Source organism: Setaria viridis, chromosome 7, assembly GCF_005286985.2.
Source record: "Setaria viridis chromosome 7, Setaria_viridis_v4.0, whole genome shotgun sequence".
Classification (NCBI taxonomy): Eukaryota; Viridiplantae; Streptophyta; class Magnoliopsida; order Poales; family Poaceae; genus Setaria; species Setaria viridis.
In genome coordinates, this window is record NC_048269.2 from 34,082,886 (window position 1) to 34,107,850 (window position 24,965).

General features: G+C 45.2%; 5 protein-coding genes and 2 pseudogenes across 7 annotated transcripts; 3 read left to right on the forward strand and 4 right to left on the reverse strand.

Moving 5' to 3' along the window:
- The first annotated feature begins 832 nt into the window (after positions 1 to 832).
- On the forward strand, positions 833 to 1,619 carry LOC117865068 (uncharacterized; annotated as a pseudogene).
- An 815-nt stretch (positions 1,620 to 2,434) lies between these two features.
- LOC117865066 (vacuolar protein sorting 38) lies at positions 2,435 to 6,233 on the reverse strand. The gene is made up of 6 exons (XM_034749149.2): positions 5,795 to 6,233; positions 5,283 to 5,489; positions 4,817 to 4,997; positions 4,044 to 4,198; positions 3,596 to 3,826; positions 2,435 to 2,911 (listed from the first exon to the last, which is right to left on the reverse strand). Exons 1-6 carry the CDS (start codon positions 6,029 to 6,031, stop codon positions 2,795 to 2,797), a joined length of 1,128 nt encoding a protein of 375 aa, XP_034605040.1. The 5' UTR covers positions 6,032 to 6,233; the 3' UTR covers positions 2,435 to 2,794.
- A 993-nt stretch (positions 6,234 to 7,226) lies between these two features.
- On the forward strand, positions 7,227 to 8,724 carry LOC117865070 (uncharacterized). Its single transcript, XM_072294814.1, has one exon. It carries the CDS (start codon positions 7,587 to 7,589, stop codon positions 8,169 to 8,171), a length of 585 nt encoding a protein of 194 aa, XP_072150915.1. The 5' UTR covers positions 7,227 to 7,586; the 3' UTR covers positions 8,172 to 8,724.
- Positions 8,725 to 9,322: 598 nt separating this feature from the next.
- LOC117865065 (protein sym-1) lies at positions 9,323 to 16,196 on the reverse strand. 3 transcript variants are annotated; one of them, XR_004642449.2, is made up of 9 exons: positions 15,881 to 16,196; positions 15,668 to 15,755; positions 14,839 to 14,933; positions 14,669 to 14,741; positions 14,433 to 14,525; positions 14,255 to 14,341; positions 14,089 to 14,169; positions 13,846 to 13,929; positions 12,168 to 12,452 (listed from the first exon to the last, which is right to left on the reverse strand). XR_004642449.2 is itself a non-coding variant. In XM_034749148.2 (8 exons), the coding sequence occupies exons 1-7, from the start codon at positions 16,144 to 16,146 to the stop codon at positions 14,089 to 14,091; spliced, it is 783 nt and encodes a 260-aa protein (XP_034605039.1). In that variant the 5' UTR covers positions 16,147 to 16,195; the 3' UTR covers positions 12,168 to 12,452. The 3 variants fall into 3 exon arrangements, 2 of the variants coding, with proteins under 2 accessions (XP_034605037.1, XP_034605039.1); XM_034749148.2 differs by lacking the exon at positions 13,846 to 13,929 and having other exon boundaries at positions 15,881 to 16,195; XM_034749146.2 differs by lacking the exons at positions 14,089 to 14,169; positions 14,255 to 14,341; positions 14,433 to 14,525; ... (2 more) ...; positions 15,668 to 15,755; positions 15,881 to 16,196 and adding exons at positions 9,323 to 10,600; positions 11,053 to 11,193 and having other exon boundaries at positions 11,325 to 12,452; positions 13,846 to 13,931.
- Positions 16,197 to 16,378: 182 nt separating this feature from the next.
- On the forward strand, positions 16,379 to 17,974 carry LOC140223275 (uncharacterized; annotated as a pseudogene).
- Positions 17,975 to 19,232: 1,258 nt separating this feature from the next.
- Positions 19,233 to 19,652, reverse strand: LOC140223523 (chalcone synthase 3-like). Its single transcript, XM_072295371.1, has one exon. It carries the CDS (start codon positions 19,650 to 19,652, stop codon positions 19,233 to 19,235), a length of 420 nt encoding a protein of 139 aa, XP_072151472.1.
- A 951-nt stretch (positions 19,653 to 20,603) lies between these two features.
- On the reverse strand, positions 20,604 to 24,965 carry LOC117865067 (UDP-rhamnose/UDP-galactose transporter 5). The gene is made up of 6 exons (XM_034749150.2): positions 24,782 to 24,965; positions 23,659 to 23,874; positions 22,989 to 23,173; positions 22,708 to 22,908; positions 21,729 to 21,890; positions 20,604 to 21,363 (listed from the first exon to the last, which is right to left on the reverse strand). Exons 2-6 carry the CDS (start codon positions 23,786 to 23,788, stop codon positions 21,043 to 21,045), a joined length of 999 nt encoding a protein of 332 aa, XP_034605041.1. The 5' UTR covers positions 23,789 to 23,874; positions 24,782 to 24,965; the 3' UTR covers positions 20,604 to 21,042.

The following is a 24,965-nucleotide window of genomic DNA, read 5'->3' on the forward strand; positions in this document are numbered from 1 at the left end:
TCTCCGGCTCTCCGCCGCCGCCGGAGTGCGCCGCCCGGTCCAGATAGCTTTGCTGCAGTACATTTTGCAGAAGAGACATAGGGGCACCCACTTTTGGCACAGATTCTATCATGTCGCCGATACCAGAGAGAGTACGCCGCCTCCCATCCTCTGCATTGCGTACCTCTCTTCCTCTCCTACACATTCTCCATCTCACATGCCGCTTTGGTTTTCATTCACTCTTTCGCTTGGTGCTTCATGTTCTAACTTCTAAGTTTCATTTATCTAAGCCGATAATAGTGTGCCGTGCTTTTTTTTTAACCCTGGGTTTAGGCTTTGCTAGATGTGCATCACCCACATTTTTACCTAAACTGTCCAGCTCTATGGTTAGTACATTATCAAATTTAACTACTTTGCATCAATTGTTCAACTCTATTCTTAGTACATTATGATATCCATACCGAATTTAACCTTTTTCTATCAAATTGTTCTACTCCATGCTTAGTACGTTATGATTTTGATATTAAATTTAACCTTTTGATATCAAATTGTTCTCCTCTATGTTATGGCGCTGATAGCATCTTGATAGTTTTGGAAAAATGCTAGGTATTCAACTATCCACTAATGAAAAACACTTTCAAAAGTTCAAAATGGCTACCGCTTTGTGCCCATGACGGTGCATCATGTGCTAGTTCAAACCTGTTTGTATCTATCTATCGTTCTATCCTGTTTATTGTATCCTCCTGGATTTTCTTTTTATTTTGTTTCCTTTTGATTCAAAAAAGTTGGGTTTAAAACTTTGATTTATTTTCATGTCCTGATGCGTGATGTCTCTATTGCTGCTCAGCTCTTCTGGAGCCAATGATGCTGTCTACTCCAACCGATTGCCGGCCAAACATGTGGGCTTGAAGAGCTCACCGCGGGTGCGCCATGATGCAGATCTTCTCGCTCAAGCTGGCTCATCCTAGTGCTGCCATTGATGGCCCAATTCAGCTGTATGGATTCTTGGCTGTCCAGGATAGCTTGAAGCCACTGCGTAACTACATTTTCAACCGCACCAGGGAGGATCCTTTCATCGTGGGGCAACAGGGCGGCGATTCCGGTTCGTTTATACAAATGACTGGCCCCAAGAGAGGCATTGAGATGAGCACTTCTGTGCTCATTGAGTATGACATGAAGATCAAGAGAGGAGGGAGGCAGGAAGACGATTTGCAGCTCATCGACGGGGCTGCGTGCTTCAGCGAATTGACCTCACTAGACCGTGGCCATTATACACAACGGATTGGGAGGCCACGATACAAGTTGGGGTATCACAAATGCATCATGGCAGTGGCTTAGACCTCTCTCTGAGTTGTTCTGTTAGTCGAATACCCCCCAAAATTGAGCTCTTTCAAGGCGTTATTGCTGAGCCATGTGAGCTAAACAGGTTTGTGGTTGCGGTGGTGAGGGGTTCTGCACTGATTGCTTACTTCACAGCTGACCAGAGAGGTGGCTCGGATCATGCTCATCAATGCTATGCATTCAGAGCTAAAGCTCATGGATATGACGTGCAAGAGTTCAAACTAGATTTTGAAACTATACTGGTGAAGGTGTCTTGGTCAACTTTGGTCCCATTTAGAGTAGCCCATGGCCTTTTGTAATCTAGTGTACGCAGAAAATAATGTTATTTCTGTCGATTTACTACTTGGCAAATGTCCAGCCGTTTCTACTGAGCACATATTTAAGTTCATTTGTTTTCAGTATAGGTTTAATAGTTGAAACATATAAGTCTTCTATTTAGGGTCGATCCCGCAGGCGAAAACGAGCGGACGGACTCGTCCCCCTCCCTCATTGATGCCGTCCTTCTCCGTTGTTCTGGGCGCGGATGGAGAAGGCCAGCTGAAGGCGAGCAACGGCCACCTCGGGGCACGGCCGCCATGGCTGAGCTTCCTGGGCTCGCAGTCAGTCGCCATGGCTGAGCTTCCTGGGCACGAGAGAAGGATAACGATGGTTTTTTTTTCTATTTTCTTTTTTCTTTGCAGAGGAAAGGCATTATGAGACTTACGACTGCGACCCATCAAAAGAAATAGGGACAGAACTCACTCATGATAACGTAAGTCTTGATGCACCCATCAGGAGAACTCAGCAAGATCAGATTCAGAGTCGGACCTGCTGCCAGAATGAGCTCAGAAGTTCAACTGGACATACAGATACTGGTGTTTTGGCTTCAGTATTGGTGCTCTCAAGTCCTTGCAGCTCGACCTTCTCCCAGATTACATTGACAAGCTTCTCTTTCTATAATGACGTCGGCCTCAACACATGTACAAGTTTTTCCACAGAACAGAATAGCCTGACACAGGATATAGCATTTTCTTCAGCACGCTGACCCCATCAGAAACTCTCTTTCTCATGAGGATGGCTTGACTTTCAGATTTCTTCTCTACTTAGCCTCGATAGCAACATTCACCATGGCTCCAACAAAAAGTGCAGTTAACAGAAGCCCCGCAGAGGAAGACATCAGGACCGTGAATAGAGGTGGTCATAGTGTATGTAGGAACAACAACAAAATGCGCTAAGGGGAAACACACAATTCTTGAAGGAAGAAGCAACTTGACCTGATAGCTAGCATCTCATCTATAATCCACATCTTCCCTATACACTTGGCAGTGATTACATTTTACACCAGCAAGTTCATTTACTCGTTTACATGAACACATCAGCAGAAGCATGGAGCCTTCTGTGCCATGAGAAAGGAATCGTGCCTGTAAAAATAGCACCAATCCATATCTACACTAACCACACTCGGAACTCCAAAAAAGTTTTGGGGTCAAATCCATCAACTAGAAATGTATTGTTGTGACTGGACGATCGTTGTCAGCTGCTTGAGGTTAGATAATACATGTCTCGGGCCAAGACTTTCAGCACCAATGTAATTCAAAAGTTGTTCGATATCCTGCCAAGGAAGACAAGCCTGAGGTTAACATCTATATATATGAAGGAAAAAAAAGAACCGATACCAAAAGAACACTTGTGGTTTTCATAATCAAATTGTTGCAGAATTAACCAAATGGAAATTTTCAAATCAGAACAAAGAGAATCCTAGAGATCCGATGCACCATGGTTTGTTCTAGAGAAAGTGCACTGATGCCTGTTGCTAACAATTTCAGGTTCTAAAAACATGGTTATTTGCTTTTGGGTTATTTGTGACTCACAGCCCCATCTCTTGTCTATAACCATGCAAACAACTTCCTGAACTGCCACTATCTGTACTCCCACAATGATTTGTCTAATTTACTTAATCATTTTACTCTAATATGAGCTATTTCTACTCATTCTCCAACTCAAATATCAAAACACATCTATTGTCTTCGTGGATAAGGAAACAATCCACTTCAAGTTGAAGCAGGGCCTCAGTAAATAGAAACAGGCATTTCAAAGTTTCTAGTTTCTATTGACTTAGCAAAAGTATTCCAGATTTGCCAAACAAGGCAACAAGAGAAAACATGCATATTCTTCCTTAGTTACTTCCACTTCATCTGAGTTCTATGACGAAGAAAAGTATTAAAGAATAAGAGTTAATTACATTTAAGTGCTCACTTTGCACTAAATATATGCCAAATTAGCAAGGAGACCCAACCTTGTTTAATAAAAATATTGCATATGCCGATCTTGTTGTCTCCTGGCCATCAAAAAACAGAGGGAATTCCATCGTCCTCATGCTTGTGCTTGGATGTACAGAACTCACAACTGAAGTTATAGATGATGGCTCTACTGCAGGTGCATGATCAAGAACATATGACTGTGAACCTCCAAAGCGCAACGGATATCGAAGAGGAATGTTGAGATAGGATGCAATGAGGGAGACTACCTGTGATTCATAGCAAACCACCAGTTAGTTCTATTGTTGTGAATAGTAGTATAGTACAATTGAAGAATAACCTAATATTTAATATCTCTTTGTTCTGGAGCATCATTATATTATAAACAGATAACATTTCAAAATGCTATAGTAAAGAAAGTAGAAATACCAAATGAATGGTGAATTCAACTTTCAGTAATAATAAATCAAACTAGATTATACATACATGTGCAGCATATCCCAGAACAGTAGATGATTTCTGAAACTCTGTCTTGTCACTGAAGTAGCCAGTCTTTTTCACAGAAAGCTTTGATAACTGTAAACCAAAGATGGCTAAAGGTCTGTTTTGGGAGCCATTTTGAAACCCTGATCCAGCATTTCCTGAAAAAGATATTAGCATTTAAGTTTTGACAAAAACACCATTTCAGAATAAAGATTCTTATGACGGATGCACTAGTAGCAGTAGTTTTAGAGAACTAGTTCTCTATCCCTTGAATCTGACAAAAATATCAAGGTTTCATGTTCCGTGTGCCTCTCCCAACGTCTTATAAAAATATTCAAGCAAACCAGTTAACTAGCAGTGATAGTTCTCTCAAAAATACAATTATCATCAATTTGGGCAATTTGTATTAGCAATTGTATTGTCTTGCAATTAGGAAATCATAGCTTAGTGAATGATCATAATGAACACTTCATGACATTCTTTGTTAGCAACTGTACTGTCTTGCAACTAGGAAATTATAGTTTAGTCCAATGATCATAATGGGCACTTCATGACTTTGTTTGTTAGCAATGTAATCATGTGCTGATATGCCCAAAACTATAGCCATAATTTGGCTATCATTTGGCACTCCCTAATTTTTTTTTAAAAAAAAAGGTCTGCCACAGAACACCAGTAATATGATAATTTTTAATTGTGAAAAATATAGACGTAGGATTTTGTAGCAAGTGTGCATAGGGAATTGCACCCATGAAATTGCAATGAAGAAAATGGCATACTTGTTTTGGTGATGTTGGTGGTAAATCCAGGCTTGTGATCTGGAGATTGTTCATCTAAAGGCCTCACAGGATATATCTGAGCAACTTGTGTTATCATATATTGCTGCCTCATCCGTAACTTCTGTTCCATATTTTTAAGGCGCCCACGGCCATTTTCCCTTGACAGCAACTTATTAGCATCCTATAACCAGAAAATAAAAACTTATGTTAAGTTTGGTGGAATAGAACAGCTGTGTCAAATACAACAAGCAGTACATGTAAGGTATGAATGGATATTATACAAGTTCAGACAGATACATTAACAAATTAGTGATTATACTTGCACAATCGCCTTTTAATTGTACTAAAAAGGTTTATCAAGGAAGCTGCACTGCATATTTCTGTAGCGTTGTGGTTTGGTGCTGACAGTATTCTACTATTGTTACCTTAAACCTCAAAAAGGAAACAAAATGTAAACATTGATTACCTCCAGATTACTGCGTGCTGCACCAATATTTTTGCTTCCCACGGACAATGTTCTGATGCTGATGCAAAGCTGTGCCCTTTGATCCTCTGCATCCTCCGCGATTTTCTTTGTGTGCATCTTCAAATTTGCCAGATGATCGATATGCTCTTGCAGTCTCTGCCTCATTTCAGCCAATTCATTATCCTGCTGGAGAAGCCCCTGTCTAGCCTGTCCACAAACAAAATGAAATTACAAATCTGTTATACATTGATGACAAAATCAAGCATGGGGAAGATGCTATGTGGATGCTGTTCAATGATTCAGTCAGTTTCAGGGCACGCGCCGACAATAATTGGGAATGTGGCTTCCCTCTATTTTTTTTTCACATTTGAGGCACAATCAGAGGTAGCGAAACGAATCCAACCTTCTCAATGAGGACTGAAAAGAAAAGTACAAATGCCCCCGATCCGACCGTTCCACTAGGGATCGAGCAAGGATGGACATCCGAATTGAATCCCAAACTTGGCGATTACCTCTATGGCGGACTCGAGACGCGCGGCGAGATGCGCCTTGCGGTCCCTGGCGGCCTGGAGCGCGGCGGAGAGGCTCCAGAGGCGCGCGAGCTCCTGCTGCAGGTCCTCCCAGTGGATGACCTTGGGATCGTCGACGCCCTCGACCTCGCTGGGAGGCAGGAGCACCCATCCGTCCCCTTCCTCCGGCGGGGGAAGGGGAGGCTCAGGGGCGGCGGACGACGGGCTCGGATCCTCCATCGCCGGCGGTCATGTCCGCGGGTGAGGGTTCGGAGAGAGGAGCGAGCACGGCATGGGTGGGTGGTGGGGGTTCTTGGTGTTGCAGTAAGGCTTGGAGGAGTTGGCCGTCGTCGTCGGGTGGGGGGAGCAGGAGGAGATGCTTCGCCGGTCTGCTCCTTCTCCGGCGGCGGCCTTTTCGGTTCTGGAAAAAAAGGACAAGGTGTCGTCGTTGGTGGTGGGGAAGGCGATTTGGGTTCCATCTCATCATGGGAAAAAGGCCCATGGCCCATTGTCTGGTTTGGGCCGGAGAGTTTGCCTGCTACTAGATTGTTGGGTTGGGCCAAAGTTTCCGTATGCATTTTGTGTTGCGGACGCCCAAAAGAAAAGATGCAGACAACAAATTACTGACAACGTTCAACTTGCAAGAGGCAAGACTGCCAGTGGCATGTGCAGTACACATACACTCTCCTGATTACGTGGCACAGGATGACAGGAAGGAAGCATGGACGACAGAATTATTTAGAGAAGGTGAGCTGGGACTCATTTCAGGTACAGCTTGTGTAGTGTGTAGGTTGGTAGGCAGGAACCGGCCGTTTGACCTTGAGCTCCCGGGCCGTCCTCAGCAAAAGACATTGACCGTGGCATGGCAATGGCGCGGGATCAATCAATGTGCTACTACTGGTAGCAGCTAACGTGTTGGACCATGATAAAAAGGGACACGCGGCATATATGTGTATACTACTGCCAGCTAGATTAATTAAAGTTGACTAACTTTGATAATTAAAAAAATGATCATATGGGTTGATGGAAGCAGCTAGTTTACTTGGGGACTGACGATCGAGTGGTGGTTTGATGGTGTGCTTTGTCAAATTCCAAAAAAGAAAAATCATTGAAAGCCGCAGTCGCATTGCGCGCGTACTTTGACTGACAGTTTGACACGAGGTCAGAGAGGCTACGAGTACAAATGAATACTATATTGAAGCACACTGGCTAGCTATATTGTGGCGTGTGATGGTTCACGATGTAGATCAAGAGGTAGCACAAGGCTTTGCGCTTGTTTCAATAATAATATGGTCAAAGACTTGGATCTCATGCATGTATATGTAATTAACCCGTGAAGTGAATGCATGGGGTGCGTATACTTGAACCCGTCAGAACGCATGCTTTTAAGTTTCAACCCGTGATGATCGATGAGGAGCCTGTATTCTTCGTTAGCAGGCCACGTCAAGGTGGCAGATTTCGATTTTACGAGTTCGTGAACTTAAGTGGAACGACAGGACAAGTTCGTTCTGAGAGCTGTTGGTGTATTTAATTTTTTTATTTTATCAGCCTTCTTTTAAACTAGAAGCATCCGTAGCAGAAGCTGAAGATCAAGTTGTCCCCCACTGCCAGCGTGGGACCAGCAGCGTGCTGTGCTGACGTGGGTGGCGCTGCTGCCGTGCCTTGACTTTTCTACCTCCTACACCGCCCATATAAACCGCCCGCTTCGCCTCATCAGCTCCACCTCCCTCCCGCTCGCCACAAGCCAAATCCTTCAGCCACACACTGCTCCACCAAACCCACCACTCAGCACGGGATGCTCATGACCGCCGCCGTGCACATGGACTCCGCCGCCCGCGGTCTCGGCCCGTCACCCTCCCCTTCCGCCTCGGCGCCGCCGCCATGGCTCCCCGTCCTTGCCGATGACAACAATCGCCACCGCCAGCTCCTCCGCGACTTCGCTCCCACCCCGACGCCCGCCACCGCCGCGCCGCCAAACCACCACCAAAACCTCCGCCCCGCGGGAACGCGCCGCGTGGCCAAGCGGCGCCCGCGCCCGTCGCGGAAGCTGCCCACCACCTACATCGCCGCCAACCCCGCCAGCTTCCGCCGCATGGTGCACCAGGTCACCGGCGCCGACGACCTGCCTATGCCTCCTCCTCCTGCGCCTCCGGAGACGCTCTGCCGACCGGCGCCCTACCGCTCTGGCACTGCATCCGGCGCGATGATGCTGCCGACGCTGGACACGTCGGCGTTCCTGCTCGCCGCGCCCGGAGCGGCGGCGCGGACGGACGCGCCGTGCGCTGGCCCGGCCGCGCCGGCGCCGGCGCCTGCGGTGGATCGGACGGAGGCCGGCGGGGCTAGCAACTACAGCAGCAACAGCAACAGCGGTAGCAGCTAATTACTTCTCCGATTTCTCTCTCCCCCCAAAGGAAGATCTTGTTGCTTTTACTTGGAATGAATGAACAACGCCAACAGGAGAGAGCAACCAATTGTCATGTCTCGCTTCTGTCGTTAATTAGGATGGGTTTCGATCACGATCAGTGCATTCATTATTCAGCTTAATAACAGGGTAATCGAAAATAAAATAAATATTAAAGCGTGAATTGCTGTTATTAATAGCATGTTAAACAGGCTGCTTAGGACCTACGATACGTGGAGACGAAGCTAAACTGATGGAATTGGACAGCGACATGTCAGAGCAAGAGTAGTCAGCACGTCCTTGAGAATTGAATATGAAATGGATCCATCATCTACCGGAAGCTCTGTTCGATGGCGGGAATGATGAGTCTGCTGTCTGTGTTGCCACGCTTAAACGTCATCATCATCAAACGAAATGAAATGCAGGTGGCGACTAGGACTAGGACTACTCTCATAGTCTCATGGGGTGAATGGCCATGCTCTTGCTCTTGCTGTCAGTCTCCTTTCTGCGGCATTATTTTGGCGCATGTAACTATCCACGTACGTACTAATCACGAGTATTGAGGTTGCTGTTCCAGTTTTCCGACCGACTGACCGTAACACAAAAGCGAGCGATGGATGAAGAAGAAAGTCTAAAAAAAAGGCTAAAACTAACCTGATGCTAGCTGCTGCCAAAGGTAAACTATGACAGCAGTCAGCAGTGTACATACTCACAGAGAAGACCAAGGAAAAAGAGCAAGCAAAGCGATCGATGCTTTGGTTGCTGTCTCGGTCGGAGTTCGTACCGACAGCCAGAGACCATGAACTGAACGGATGCCAACCTTACAGTTCCAGCAACTGTGTAGCTCAGGCTCAGCTCGTCTGGTTTTGATTCTTACGTCAACGGGCGCCGGACAGATATAGGGTGTTTGGACACGAGGTGCTAAATTTTTACAGTATCATATCAGATGTTCGGATACTAATTAGGAGCTAATTGTAGAACCTTGTGCTAATTCGCGAGACGAATCTATTAAGCCTAATTAATCCATCATTAGCAAATGGTTACTGTAGCACCACATTGTCAAATCATGGACTAATTAGGCTTAAAAGATTCGTCTCGCCAATTACACTCCATCTGTGCAATTAGTTTTATAACATATATTTAATACTTCTAATTGGTATCTAAACATCCGATGTGATGGATGCTAAACTTAACACCCGGAGCCAGCCGCCAAACAGGCCCATACAGACAGACATACAATCAATCATGGCTTGTCGCAGCATCCACGCCGCTTTCCCCCCCAACAGACAAGCCATTCGCTCCAACGTAACTCTCCTCTGATTCATCTGTCATATCGTCACTCGAAGCATTCTCCTTTGCTGCATGAATGCTTTCCAACGTCAGTTCCACTTGTCTCATTGTTGGGCGGTCCTTGCTCACAAACTTGACGCACATGGCTGCTAGCAGAGAGATATCGACAACTTCCCCGCCCCCCTCCTTCAGAACCTGTGGATCCAATATGCGGACCAATTTGCCTTCTGGCACTGAATTGGAAAAATGGTTTACAAGTCCATCGCCCTCAGGTGATCTATAAGAAACTGGCTTCTTTCTTGTTAGCAACTCTATGAGAATCACACCGAAACTGTAGACGTCGCTCCTGTCAGTAAGGTGTCCTGTACTATAGTACATAGGATCCAAGTATCCAAATGTTCCTTGCACAGTTGTATCCACCCCGGTTTGATCAATCGGAATGTACCTTGAAGCTCCAAAGTCCGACAACTTCACGGTTAAATTAGAATCTAGAAGTATATTCGGAGACTTGACATCCCTATGGATTATTGGCATTGAAACTAGCGAGTGGAGATATGCAAGAGCCCTAGCAGCTTCAACTGCAATCCTCAATCTATCTTTCCATGGCAGTGATATCGGACCATCGACATGAAGATGATCGTAGAGGGTGCCATTGGAAACGAACTCATAAACAAGAAGAGGAACTTCTGTCTCAAGGCAACACCCATGAAGTTTCACGATATTTCTATGGTTTATCTGAGAAAGGATAGCAACCTCATTTATGAACTCATCAATTTCTCTCTGTACCACTATCTTTGACTTCTTAATTGCCACAACATGTAGACTTGATAAAATTCCCTTGTACACTGGGCCATGCGCTCCTCCACCAAGTTCACGAGTTCTATCAAAGTTGTTAGTTGCTTTCTCTAGTTCTTCCAAAGTGACGACAATCATTCTCTCGGCTATGTTTCCGCTTTGACATACCAATTGTTGTAGCAACTGCCCACGGTTTTGCTTGAAGAACCTTTGTCTCATCTTTTTCTTCCTCCGTGTCTTGATTTTACGGATTATAAATGTGGTTCCAATGATTAGAAATGGAAGCATTGCACCACTTCCAACACCTAGGCCAACGATTAGCTCTGAAATGGGTGACACCAAAAAATTGTCAGATTTAATTTTGAAGAATAAATTTAACAATCTTTACGCGTACGTGTTGGACAAGACTGATTTTTGGATTCCCATTATAAAAACCTACAACTATTTTGACAAGAAAACTACAACTTTGTTAATTACCAGGGACCCAACCATCGGCCTTCATGCATATAATAGGTGGGCCCATGATATCATCCGTGGGTCAATGGTAGGAATCCATTTGTCATCATGAAAACTAACTAATTCGATGTCAAATAAGTTTTTTTATCTCAACCCTTTTTACTTGAAAGCAGATGCGAAAAAAAACGATATTAATGGTCAAACGTGTTTGTTGAGACCATGTTGATGTCCTAACTAAACAACAAGAAAGAGATAATGGAGTCAATATAGATTTATATGGTTTTTAAGTTATGGAGATGTAGCATGGACTACTTATTACCTGTATTTTGATGTAGTTCCACGCAACCATTTTGAGTGTATGGGTTGCCTATGGTTCCCTTGGGACACTGGCATAAGTAGGTGCCAGGTAAATTTGTACAATTGCCAAAGCAATTATTTGGAAGCATGCACTCGTTGATATCTAACAAGCAATGATGTTAAAATTTTATTCAGGTCAGGGCAATATATAATCGTGTTGTTGTATTATTAATTTGCACCGATGAAGAAGAAGGGAAAAAAATCAAATATATAAGCTAAAAGAAGTTTTACTACCTTGGCATCCGCGGGTAAGGTAAGGGTTGCCTTGGTAACCACGGTGACAGTTGCATACGTAGCCGGTGGTGTGGTTGTACCTCGGCACTGCGGTGGCCCTGCAGGTGCTGTGGCTGCTGTGGCACGCCCTGCTGCCCAAGTCCCGGGGGCATGTCTTGGAACCAGGGTGTCGTCGTCGTCCCTGCAGCGCGCTGGATCCCACCTCCCAGTCCTGCCGCTTGTAGAACAAGTGGCAGCCCGGCCCTGGCCCTGTGCTTGGCTCCGGGATCGTCTGGCTGGGCCAGGACCCGCTCGAAAGATAAACGGTGGGGGGGTTCAGCGAGATGCGGGTGATGGCGTCGGACGTGTCATTGCCGAACCAGGGGAGCAGCCACGGCGTGAGGCCGGTGGCGACGCAGGCGACCCTGAACCCGTCCAGGTAGCAGCCGGGCTCCATGCCGAAGGGGTAGGGCACGCTCACGCCGCCGCAGACGGTGGTGCAGTTGGGCAGCCCGATCATGTGGCCCTGGCCGCCGCCACCACCCGCTGCGTCAGCCACCGCCACCAAGAGGAGCAGGAGCAGCAAGTAGCAGTGTCGTCTCACAATACCTGAACTCGAGCAGCATGCCTTCAACTTGAAACGTCGCTGATGCTGATACCAACGGCAGTCCATGGCTGCAACGTCTAGATGCATGGTGCCCCATCGGCAATGTTTATGTAGTTCCAGCATGCACGCTACGTCATCACTCAAGTGACGGGCCAACCCATGCAGCCATGCACCTGCACTAGGGGATATGAGGCATTGGTGCCGCCGGAAGGCCTGACATTCGTTTTCCAAAATCCAAACTACTGGCGACTACCACGAGCACCGAAAATCTATCTACTTCCTTGGAGGCAACACTGCCCGGCCATGGCTCCATCACAAGTTCACAACACACCTACAAGGAGGATCCTCCAGGATATAGTATACATAGAAACATGTCATCACCATGATACTATATTCAGTTTCAACTTTGATCAGAACGCTGCCCTCCGGAACCACAATTTACAATCTAACATTTTCCTACACCAGTAACCTGCCTTCATCTCTCCCAGGACCCAATAATCGCTCTGGTCGGCCGCTACATTCCTCACCACCACCTAAATACACTGAAACCCCAAAGATAGTAACAAGGAGAAGGGGATCAGTCAACGATCAAGTAATAAGTGATATCGTAATTGATGGAATATAAAACGACCTACTAATTCTTAAGTTCGAATACAGAAAGAAAATAAACTAATACTGCTCACACAATGCGTTTATAGTGCTGCCAGCCATAAGCCATGGAAGAATGTAATCCGGAACAGCAATATTTTGACCACATCCATCTCTTTGATTTTTAAGACTTTTTGCAAAAGAATAAAAGGTATCTTCTGGCATCAGTCAGGTTCGTATTATAAATTGCTAAAGGTGGAAGCTGAAAGGTCTGACTTTGGAGGTCAAGTTACAACAAGCAGTCACAAGTCATCCACAGTGCTGCTTGCTTCCCTGGGTGGCAGATAAATAGGTCCAGGAATGAAAGCTCATTGTCATGGAATAAAGCAAAGAGAAACAGACCTGGGCTGGCCAAAAGGAAAAGGGAAGAGAAGCTCAGAGGCATACACAATGCTTACTGCCGCCTCCTCTCTTTAACCCTTTCATTTCACTAACTACTATTAAAACACGTCTTATTGGAGTTCAGGATGGGGAGACAAATAGTGAGACGTTTAATCACCACAGTAAAATTGACATAAAATCCGCAATGTGCAATACAGTTTGTGATGCTGCCAATCAAGTCAGACCATACAAAGCCAAGGGAACAACATTTTGACCACGCGCACAGAGGCTTCTATCTAGATGCCAAGGTTAGCCACAAGATGCAAAAGAACAAAAAACATCTTTAGCATCAATCAACGTCATGTTGAATTGCAAAAGGCATAAGAAGTTATCATGGTCTGACACTCTGACTTTTGGGATGACAAGTGACAATAACTTCAGAACAAGTCCACAAGGTTGCTTTCGGGTGGCAGAAAAGATAAGCCAAGGAACAATAACCATTTGTTAAGGGGATTAACATGCGAACCTTATCTCCCTATTTTATTTGATAGTAGGAAAAAAGAAGCAAGAAAAAATTTGATACACAGTCACAGTTCAAACACGTCTTAGTGGAGTCCAGGATGAAAGGACAGCGTATTCCTAAATCTATAAAACACTTTGGTGGATGCTGGTCCGCAATTCCAGCTACTTCCATGATGCATATCATCATATAGTGCACATCAGTTTCAATGTCTGAGAGAAAACATCCGACACGCTCAATTTTAATGACCTATGAGAACATATGCCATACTTGGATTTGAGAAAATCACATGCAACATATATGTCTCATCATAAACAAATCAAACATCATAAACCATAAGTTCCTAAAAGTTAACACATGAAATTGGTAGTGCAAATTGATGTACAGAAGATTTCATTATTATTTTACTCCCTGAATGGAACATGAAATTGAGATGCAGCACCTACCATTAAGTAATCAGGAAAGAGAAATATGTGCGTGCACTATCACAGATATACTGTTCTAGGGAAAATTGCTCGCCCGACAGCCATCTGTAGGAAATGATGAATAACCACACTCAACGAGTCAATAAAAGGACACGTCATACCAACTTTCGTGTTTACTACCTTTTTGTTATAAACAACGGTATGGAGTCAGCAAATAATGTGACTATCACTGCAACAAATTAATCTGAGATAGGCTAATAGTACCTATTTCACAATAACCTCCTTGTGAGCCTTAAATGACAAAATCACATTCCATGCAAGGGCTACAAAATTAGCAGCAAGCACCTGAAAAAAAAGGCAGTAAGTTGGCAAGGGCAATGCACAAAGCATGCTAATAGAAAAACTTGTGAAAATGAGCATCTTCAAAGACCTGAAACTTCTGAGGAACAAAGTAAAAATTCAGAAACTGAAACGGTATCCATAATTGCCAATTTGCCAACACTGATGATAACCACTCCTGTAGATGTCAGAAATGAAAATTAGATAGCCAGGAAAGAGTTTATGCATGCATACCCGGGGGCAAAAGAATATGGAAAGGTTCAGCTCACCTGCTTAAGCTGTGGCACTACAAGAGAGGGCTTTCCCTCCAAGGTGACTAGTAAGCTCATAAAAATGCCGATGAAAATGGGAGAGAAAATGAACTGAGCAGGAGAAGATTGAAAGAGTATCAAAAGAAAATACAATAGTTTTAGAAACAGAGAAACTGAAAGGCACGCAAGAATATTTCATGACTACAGTATATTTCCTTGGGTTTGCAAAGGAGAGAGGGAAAAAAAATGCAAACCTGATCAAGTAAAAGGCGAGCAATGGCACCTGATGCTCCGCTGATTGTCACTAATTTACTCAAATAAAGGTACCTGATATGAAGATTAAATATAAAACAAATAGCAGTGGCAGAGAATGTTGGCTACACTACATACTGATATATTACTTCTGCAGCTCAGAAAAGATTACCAGACATGTAAAGTTGGCCCCACGAGGGCAAGTCCCAAAAATGTGAATACAAATGTTCTCCTTAAATCAAGTGCTGGAACTCGATCAATTACAAGCTGGAACAGAAAGAAAAGTATATTTAGGACTAAACATTTTGGTGTTTATGTAGAAACAATAGCGATATCATAAGTGTAGGATAAAAAGCACTTCAATGAGTCATCAAGGCAAGTTTCCAACCATAACAATTTCATACAAATGAAAATGCTAGGCATGTTTTCCAATCACTTCTGCCACACACTTCTTGCTCCAACCCCCTATGCCATCAATGGATCGAACTTTGTAGGTTATATTCATTTGCCTGGCTGTTCATTTCTTTTGTCTCATTTTCATTTTTGCCATGCATACATTAAAGGTGATTTCACAAAGCTGGTAACAATATCAGTGTTATTACATAGTACAATAGGAATCTATAGCAGTTTGCTTGTCTGAGAATTTTGGTATTTCAAGTTCCATAGGTGAACCTACCCCATCAAAGGCCAGAAGTAATTATATATTACAGTAGCTAACCAAAATAACTTCAGATAATTCAGATACTGTCATGATTGGGAACAAAATTTCAGTTCTACAACCATTTTGCACTGGGAAAAAAATCCGAGCACAATTAGGTTGAAGCAAGTTGGGATTATGATAGAGATTCCAGTGCTTCAATTATATGGACCATAAAATCTGACAGTTTCGAGGTCTCCAAAACAAACAGTAACACAGTAACATAGTAGTACTAAGCTGCCAGAAAGTCATTACGAATTCCATGCTACATTGCATCAGATTGAGCCAAATGCTGCAAAGATACCTGGCAGATGAGGTCCCCGGCCAGTGTTAGGACAGCAGAAGTGACCGCCTTAGTTGCAATCGGGTTCTTATCGAGAGACATCAAGTACCTACAATGCATACATCCCAGTTTGAAATTGGTACACTCGGATTCTGAATTGGGCGTCAGCGAGCCAGCAGCTACAGCCTACAGGCAGGCAGAGCATAAGAAGTACTGAACGCAGAATCAAATTACCATGCCAAGAAGAACCGCCAATCCTTTACGCCAGTAGCGCTTCCTCCAGCGGTGCCTGCAGCCGGAGCGGAATTGCTGCAGCAGGAGGCGGCGTTGAGCTGCTGGAGGCGCCCGGCCTTGCGCGGGTAGGTGGCGGCTGGGGCGGAGAGGGTGGCCGGTCGGGGAGGAGGAAGAGCGAGGCGGCGGGATTGGAGATGAGGTGATGTGGGCCTCGCCGGGACGGGCCGGGGCGCGAGGAGGAGCGCAAGGGCGGACGCCACAGCCATGGCAGCGGCAATGGAGGATGGATCCTGGGGGGTTTTGCTTTTGCCAGGCGTTTCCTCGCTAGGTTTAAGAAGCACATTCCCTCAGCTGCCTTACGTTTTCTTTCACAGAAAGGGGAAAGAATCGTAGGCGTAAACGTTACTGGGCCTTTTCGACCAAAGGCATTATTGCCCTTACAAGGCGTTACTGGGCTCGTTTGGGCTCTTTCTCTGCAAAGCCCATGTATGTGATGGACCTGACCTAACGAGGAGGAAGAGCAGCAGCGCACACCCTGCGTCGGAGGTCTCCAGACTTCACCAGTTGCGGCGGCGCCGGCGCGGCCGCAGTCTCTCCGACGGGGAGGTCCTCGGGCACGAGAGGAGGGAGACGTCGTACATGCGCGGTGACCTGCTGACCAAGACGCGGAAGCTGGTGAAGGGTCTCGCCAAGCCCGCCCCCAAATGGCTCAAGGCCATGGAAGAGTCAGTGCACTCCTACCCTACCCCCGCATCTCCATATCCCTAGCTGTGTATCTGCATTTCCGCCTGCATTTCTCTATTAATCTACCCTTCTCGCCGCGATTGGGTGTCATATCCACACGTAAACTGTGCTGCGCGTAGCTGATTATGTCGACAAAGCACTGCTAGACATCATAGACGATTCATTTGGTTGCTCATCCACGGATCTATGAATTGAATTGTTGTGATTCTGTGATGAAACACGATTGATTTTTAATTACCTACTCTTCAATCACCCAGAACGGCATGGTATTGTGTATTGCTGTGATTTGTGTAGTTCCTACTGCTTTATTATAATTTCTGTTGTCAAAGGGTTTGCATTATTCTGCATCGTGAGGCTAGAAATTTGTAAACTGAAGATGCAGTATATCAATGCATGCTACCTTTCTTTTGTTTGACATATTGCTTGCTGGTCAATTGAAACATGAAATTTGTTCATTAGGGCACCTCCAGTGACATTTCCTCGTGTCGATGGAAAGGTCAAGAAGATTGAGCTGCCAGAGGATGTGTACGTAAAGAAGTTCTTCAAGAAGCATCCAGATTCGCTCTACCACGATGCAATCAAGTAAGTTCCTTCTCATATGATATGCGATTTCCTTATAAAAATTTACTGCTGCAGCACTGTAGTTGAAATAGTATACTGTTCCTTCTCGTGTTTTATGTGGTTTCCTTATAAGAACATACTGCAACACTGTATAATTCAAATGGTACACATGTATTTAAGACTCCAAGTTTTTTAAGGGGAGGACAAAATGTTCGATTGTTTTTCTACTTTTTTGGGATTTTGTTTCCTCACAGAAGTGGTGCTCTTATTTAAATTTATCTCTTTTTGAACATGAATTTTAATACACATCCAATCTTTTCAGGATAAGTGGATTTGATCCACCACCAGCGTGAGTTTTTGCTTGGCGTGTCTTGGAGTTGAAAGAACAAGGAGTCAGTGAAGATTATGTGATGGCTGTAGCAGATGTAATACCCAAGTGCACCACCAAACCCATACCCAAGTGCCATCAAAGAAATACAAGCAGAGGAAAAGAAGTATGTTATGGACTGTTTCTATAACCCAAAGGTAATTGAGATTGCGAATAAGATGAAAGAGGAGAGAGATATGTTGCTTCGAGATAGAGTGGCATCAGGTCGGTGGTAGTCGCATGTATTAGTTGGACTGGTTTACATGGTATTATTGTTATGACATCAGCCAACCGTCATCATAAAAAATAATGGATGTGTAGTTGACATTGATATGACAAACAGGAAATTCATTGTTTTTATATGTATCTTGAGATGGTTGATGTGCTTGGAAATGCAATATTTGTCCATATTTCCTTCTTCATTTATAGCCTGATTTCATGTTATCTTCTTTCTGAAACTGGATTCTTCTGTATTTATCATGCTATTTAGTTAAAAATGTCAAATTCTATGAAATGGCACATGTTTTTCTGCTGACACGACTAATCATGTTTGATCAAATTTTCCTGGCCTACCCCATTGGAAGTTCTATGACTTCAAAAGGGAAAAGGTTTATCTGCAAATAAGTCGAGATGCATTCTGCTCCATTCAAATTTCAGAATGTTCTGCACAGCCGATAAAATAGATGAAATCGGCAATTGCATTGTGACATGTTGGCAGAATGTCTCTTTCCTTTTTCCCTTGTATTTTGTTGATGTTTTTCTCATTGTATGTTGTGATCCATTTTCCGAATTTCCATGTATCCCCATGATGAGCATTTTAGTAATCTGAGCGCCCTTTCAGTTGGTGCTCCCTCCTCATTGCTCTGCTGGGAGGTTGAAGGAACCAGCCTTTCTATGTGCACTGTTGAGATCTGGCGTCCTGAGGGATATGGTTGAATTGTTATTGCTCTTACTGAACATTTTTTATCCTTTTCATCAAGAATGGCATGCCATCTCTTTTTTTTCCCCTTCTTGATTTAGCTGAAATTAGTCTTTTTGTGCTGATCGTTGAAAAAAAATTCATGTTGTATTTGGAATACGCATTATCTTTAACTTTGACCCGCTAAAGGTGTCTTGAAGATATTATCTTCAAATGACCTGTATGTATCTGTTTTGTGAGTGCAACAATGAAATAATTATCAGCAAAGCTACAACTCACTGCGGTATATACACTGTTCCCGTCTATCAGTCTATGTGGGCTGCTGGCTATATATGTAGCTATGGAATATCATGAGCTGCTGGGCGTCGTTGCTGCTGCCACGCATTCCAACAATATCTTCTATCTTGCTTTTTGCTGTATTCTGCATTGTTGATGTTAATGGTCTTCTTCTCGTGATGTTCGATGCTCTGGTATATATTTACGATGTATAATTGTGCTGTATTGGGCAATCTATTTAGAAAGTATCAGTGACTGGTGTCATAGTTTCCATAAGCTCATGTTTACATATTTCAGAATTGAATATATGGTGTTAAAATCATAAAAACTTGCCGGCAGGGTTATAATAAAGCATCAAGAGTACTTAAATTCGATATTGTGGAGTATGTAAAGCATCAGGACATAATTGTGCACTGTCCAACGAAGAAGAAAGCAGTGTCGAATCCGAGGAAGATGACGGAATGAATCCTTAATGTGTACTCCTACTACAGTTGGGCAGGTCCAAATCCGAGGAGGATCCCCCATTCCAGGCCTTCCCCGGCGGTGCGCTGCCCCTGCTCCTCCGACCTCCGCCGCATCTCCTCCATCACCAGGATCACGCACGAGCTCCGCGTGTTGCCGTACTGCCTCATGGCACGATCTCCTGCGACGTCCACGCCAGCTCGAACGCGGCGCGCTCGCCGGCGGCGCCGGGGCTGGTCCCCACGACCACCGCGCCGGCCGCATTCGCCGAAGATGGCCTGCCCGACGAGGTTCCCGACGTGGGACGCCGAGGGACCCCGCAGCGAGAGCGGGATCACCTTGGAGCACACCACCAGGACGCGGGCGCCGGGGTTGTTCTCGGCGAGGTGCTTGGACAGGCGCAGCGCGGCGGCGCCGCCGTGGCAGCCGGCCTGGTACAGCATCACCCGTCATTGATGGCGTTGAGCGCCGCCTCCGCGCCAAGGCGGGGCACGCCCTCGTCGGCGAGCTCCTGCCGGAGGGTAACGGAAGGGGACTTGTACGCCGACCACGGCACGTCCCTTCCGGACGACGCGCTCGCCGGCGTCTTTGCCAGGTTACCGGACACGGCCGACGTCGTGCGCGCCGTGGGGGCGAGCCCACGAGGGCTGCCGCCCTTGGGCCGGCTCGCCCGCCCTCGGCGTCTTCCAGTCAACCGTTGACCGTGACCACGATCTGGGCCGCACGTGCTCCCTCTAGTGGTTCTCTAGGACCAAGGGGTGGACGGTATTTCGAATACCGTCCACCCCCGGTCGGTGGCTCGCCACACGAGGAACTGAGGAAGTACCAGGTCGCGGCGGCGCAGCACCTGCCGGCGTGGTTCACTTCCGAGGACGACGGGGTGGCGGCGGCGGAGACGCCGTTCAAGATGGCGTTCGTCTGCATCGCCGGCCCGTGGGACGCCGCGCGCTCCGACACGCGCTTCAACGAGGTGTTCAACGCTGGGATGGAAGCCGACAGCCGTCTCGCGCTGGAGTTCGCCGTCACCGGCGGGCGCGGGGAAGCTCTGTTTGCCGACGTGAGCTCGCTGGTCGACCGGAGGGACCGGCGGTGCTCGGTGCTGGACCTTCCTCATGTCATCAGCAGCATACAGACTGGAGTGACGAGGTCTGCGTGTTGATCCTAACTCAATGCAAGAAACCAGCTGGTGGAGGGAAAGTGATCATAATAGACGTAATTGTTGGTTCTCCTTGCAAGGCCATGTTTGAAGCCAGCCCAGGTCTCGTTGGATCTGTTGATGATGGCGGTAACATCGAGCAAGGAGCGCAATGAGAGCGAGTGGCAAAGCCTCTGCTGGGGTTCATGTCCATCATTCAGCTCTATCCGTAGCTAGCTAGCTAGAAAATGAAACAGAGTGCACGAATGTCCATCATTGTTTGTGTATAAAATTTAAACGACGTATTCGAACCGTCAACACCTATAGCTTCAATCTTTGTTACTGCAATTCAACAACCTCATGCAGTGATCAGAACAAATTCGCACGGCGTACAGAAGGCTATGTTTTCCCACAAAAAAAAAATGAAAACACTATATCCCGGGTAAAGCTGTCTTGAAGCCTCACATAGTCACATGTGTCATTCCGCTCGCTACAAACGATTCACAGAGCCAGAAAACGAATCTTTACTACTGTATACCTGTAACTATAACGATCCTGAGTTTCTAGACGGGAATAAGAGTTCCCCTTTCTGCGGCAAACATAAGACTAGAGTTTCCATTTTTGTGATATACTCGCGTCACCAGAAATTTTAATCTCACAGGAAAATCCCCCATCTCAGTTGGAGTCAGATAGCAAGACTATTTCTCAGCACCATCCGTTTCTTCTGAACTTCCCTTGAGACTCGTAGACCTCACCGGCAGGATGGTGCGCCTTTCTTTGCCTCCTGGTTTAGCCGATGCGTTTCCGTACCAGATCATTCCGAGAACAGCGAGGACCATCCCGAGGACTACCTGAAGGTTCAGGCCCTCCTTGCCAAAGAAGAGGAACCCAAGGGACAGAACAAGCACGGTCTTCATGTGGCCCAGGACTTGGAAGGATACAGCAGAGAACCGCCCGATGCAGATGAATTGACTCAGATTAACACCGATGGCGATGAAGCATGAGAGTGTGAGGAAAAACTGCACGACCAAGGAAAAGCTATGGTAAAAATGACAGTCAAATGATTCTTATCCAGCAAAAGGATGACAGTTAAAGAAAGCCATAGTTGGTAGAACTTAGTGCTAGCAGACCAAGCAGTACATGGTGGAATTTCAGCCACAGGAACTAATGACACCCTTGAACTATTGTGAAACTTTCTTCATAACATCGACACAACCACCATATAAGTGTTCTAATAAACTTATAAACTATTGGATATGCGGTGTTGTGATTCTCAACCAGCTTAATGAAGGGTAATCACCATTTTATCTCCGATAGATGAGAAGCAGCAGCATAAATTGCCATATGATCAGAGATAGAAACAGTTTTATGAGACTGCCCTTACCAGAGCAAGAGATGAGAAATTGAAGTGATCCACCCTTTTGCCTGTCAACAAGTAATCAACAAATGGTCCCACTAGCAGGAGGGACCCTGCTTGGGCTGGAGCAGTGTGGCCCAGTAGGTTGAATGAATTCAGAGCGTACTTCTTTTGGAGAAAATGAACATACTGCAAAATGAGTAGAAATTACAAAAGAGTCAGAATTGTGCCCCTTTTAATCAGGTGCACGATAGGAATGAATTCCATATGCAGTGCAACTAGAAGAATTACTGAAAATGTTGGGCAGCAAGGGCACTCAAATAGCATAAGAATGCCGAAGTTGTAAATTAAATGAAATCATACTTTTACATTTGGGAAATGGAATTATATGTTGTGCAATGGTATCATGAGAACATGGTATCAATCTAATAGTTCAAACATGGAAAATACCAATACTGGCATGGTGAGTAGCTATATCCTAACGTCTAGGAAAAAAGGAGCTAATTAACTTTGCAGAACTAAGGAGCATCAATGTCACTATAGTTTAATACTTGGTCTTTTGAGAGATTGAAAGCGTGCCAACAAAGAATTACTGAAAATATTGGGCACTTGGGCAGCATGGGCACTCGAATAGTAGAAGAATGCCAAAGTCATGAAATTAAATGAAATCATCTGTCCACTTTAGGGAAATGAGTTATAACTTGTGTAAAGAACAAGCATTGGTATCAGGAGGACATTGTACAGTGAGTATCTATATCCTAATGTCTAGAAAAAAAATTGAGCTATATCAGCAACTGCTGATTATTCATAATTTTGAAGAATTAACAAGCATCACTGTCACTATAGTGCCATATTTTAATACTGTCCTTTAGAAAGGTATGAAGTGTGCCAACTGCCAACGATCTTGCAGCTCATTGCAAACAGAAGCAAACAATCAGTTATGGAAAGCAATCTTACTGGGGAGCTGACATATAAGAAATCAGCATATGAAGGTGATCAAACTTACGTATTGTTGGAAAGCTGTGCTCCAAACAGCTATAACAGCCGCAATCAGACCTCTTGCATTCACACTGACATCAGTAACTGTGCAAACTGCAACTCCTATGAGCACAACCATTATGCTCAGCTTTGTGTCCCGGGAATAATGTACATGATCAAAGACAACCTCCAGAAGACATGAGGCAGGTATCATGCACAGCTTTGCAATCTGAACAAGGGAAAATAATGAATTCAGCTGTTAATAACAATTTAAAGGCACAGAGTTTAGCTACTGAAAAATCCACTAACCTGATAAAAGCCCACAGAGTTCCACATCAAGCTCACATTCATCCCAACAATTGACAAGTTTGAAAATATCACAAATTTAATCAGATCTGCTAGCGGTAAGTGGGAGGGCTGGCTCAGGCCTAACCACCGAAATACTATTGTCATCAATGTGGTAGTCACAAAATGGAGCCCAGTTAATGTTGTGGCTGCAAAAAAATGTAATTAAGGACGTGTCAGGAGATATATTCAAGTTCTTTGTGTACATTTTGTTGAGAAGGTGCAGAATATGCAACTACGTAACATATAGTAAGAAATTACATAATGTTATCATGCTTCCATTACTTCGGTTAAGGCCATTAAGGCACAACAGACACATTGCAAAATACACCAATGAAATCTATAAGAGTGTAGGTTTCAGGTTCAGCAGCAACACCCAATAGTCAGGGCACTTTATAGGTTTGTGTTCAAATTATTCTTCAATAGCTAAGAAAGAAAACACGGTGAACACTCTGGTACATTGGCATTTGAAATCAAAATTTTATTAACAGAAGAGCATACATCATTTGAATTGAAGTATGAATCATTTTCCTTCAAATAAAATTTAGGTAGGAAGTTTTTGTTAGCACTGTTACAAGAATTAGGAGACTGAACTGAAGATGAAAAATAAATCCTCAGTTAAGAACAGACATACCAAAACTGAATCCGTACGTAGCCATTAAAGCTTTGTTGACCATGATGATTCCAACGGATGTAGTAACATTGAAACTCCATGCTGCAAAGTCGAGGGCCGCCTTCTTGTCAGATTTCTTCAGAGAAGTCATATCTACTTGCACGGTTTCAATTCAACGCTTGCTGAATTACAATCTCCAAGAGACTGACACCATCAGATCCAGAATCCAAGCTTGAACTGCAAAAAGTGAAGTGACTAATCATATGTGAGCAAATGTAGCAGGAAATATCACACCAGATGACTATTCACCATACATGGATCAAAGTGTGCTGCGAGCACCAATGTGAAATGTAACCGGAGCAGTTCATCGGGCACGCATAAATATATCTATACAGAGCAATACAGCTTTTGCAAGTAAGTTGGCAGGTTATGACCGGGCCTGAGATTTCTAGCAAAGGTCAAGTGATTACACAAGGATAACAAAAGTTGAATAAACAATAGAAAAAGTTGCTTGTGTTTTCATTGGCAACGTTGATTCACGATACAGGTAACTTGTGGTCTGAGTTTTTGCATTCTCTGAATCACAAGAGCAAGCAATACTCCGCCAGGTAGAATCAACACCCATCTCTAATTCAAATGAACGAGCATTGGCTACCTAGGCATTGTATCAAACACCCACCAGGCAGGAACCCAAAGGAAAGCAAGACGCCCACCACGGCACAAGCAGAGGCCACGCTATGCTATATCAGTATCAGACGGACAGGCAGATAACGACTCGCGATCAGCACGCGCCGTGTCTGGACGGCGTTGGTGAGTACGAAGAGCAGAGCAGGCAGGCGCTAGCGCCGTACTGCCGTGGCGTGGAACACAAGCGCGCGCTTACAGTTCACAGCCAGGCAGCCTCATCGCTGGCCCTCGTCGCCGTTGCCACTCGCCGCAGCTCGCTAGTACCTCCGTCCGGGTGTAGCTCGTCCTCCCTCCATGGACGCAGCACCTCAGGGTCCCAAGCACGCGGCTACGGGCGCGCCGCGCGGACGGCAGAGTCCGGCGGGACACGCGAGAGAGAAAGGGGCTTGTTCATCCAAAAACAACCCCCGAAGAAATGGAAAAAGGAAATCGCCAAGGGGGAGGAGAGGGAGAGTACCTGCGGCGGCCGGATTGCTCCGAAGCCTTGAAGCAATGGATCCCTGGCTCCTCCTCCGGTGTGGTGTTTTGATCTGAGATTTGGGTGGGCGCAGGTGTTGTGTGTTGTCTCGTGTCAGAGAGGGGAGGTTGTGCGTGAGAGCAGAGGCAGAGGCGCCCTTTTATTTTGTTTCTCCTTGTCGCCC

Coding starts and splice junctions, on each gene's coding strand:
- LOC117865067 (XM_034749150.2), bottom strand. CDS start 23,788: ATGACTTCTCTGAAGAAATCTGACAAGAAGGCGGCCCTCGACTTTGCA. Junction 21,891..22,707: donor GCACAGCTTTCCAACAATAC/GTAAGTTTGATC, acceptor CTCATTTTGCAG/TATGTTCATTTTCTCCAAAA. Junction 21,364..21,728: donor ATTTCTCATCTCTTGCTCTG/GTAAGGGCAGTC, acceptor TTGGTCGTGCAG/TTTTTCCTCACACTCTCATG.
- LOC117865065 (XM_034749146.2), bottom strand. CDS start 12,033: ATGCTGGAACTACATAAACATTGCCGATGGGGCACCATGCATCTAGAC. Junction 11,194..11,324: donor CCTTACCCGCGGATGCCAAG/GTAGTAAAACTT, acceptor ATTGCTTGTTAG/ATATCAACGAGTGCATGCTT. Junction 10,601..11,052: donor GGAACTACATCAAAATACAG/GTAATAAGTAGT, acceptor CACCCATTTCAG/AGCTAATCGTTGGCCTAGGT.
- LOC140223523 (XM_072295371.1), bottom strand. CDS start 19,652: ATGCTGTACCAGGCCGGCTGCCACGGCGGCGCCGCCGCGCTGCGCCTG.
- LOC117865070 (XM_072294814.1), top strand. CDS start 7,587: ATGCTCATGACCGCCGCCGTGCACATGGACTCCGCCGCCCGCGGTCTC.
- LOC117865066 (XM_034749149.2), bottom strand. CDS start 6,031: ATGGAGGATCCGAGCCCGTCGTCCGCCGCCCCTGAGCCTCCCCTTCCC. Junction 4,199..4,816: donor CACCAACATCACCAAAACAA/GTATGCCATTTT, acceptor TATCTTTTTCAG/GAAATGCTGGATCAGGGTTT. Junction 3,827..4,043: donor TTCTGGGATATGCTGCACAT/GTATGTATAATC, acceptor TATGAATCACAG/GTAGTCTCCCTCATTGCATC.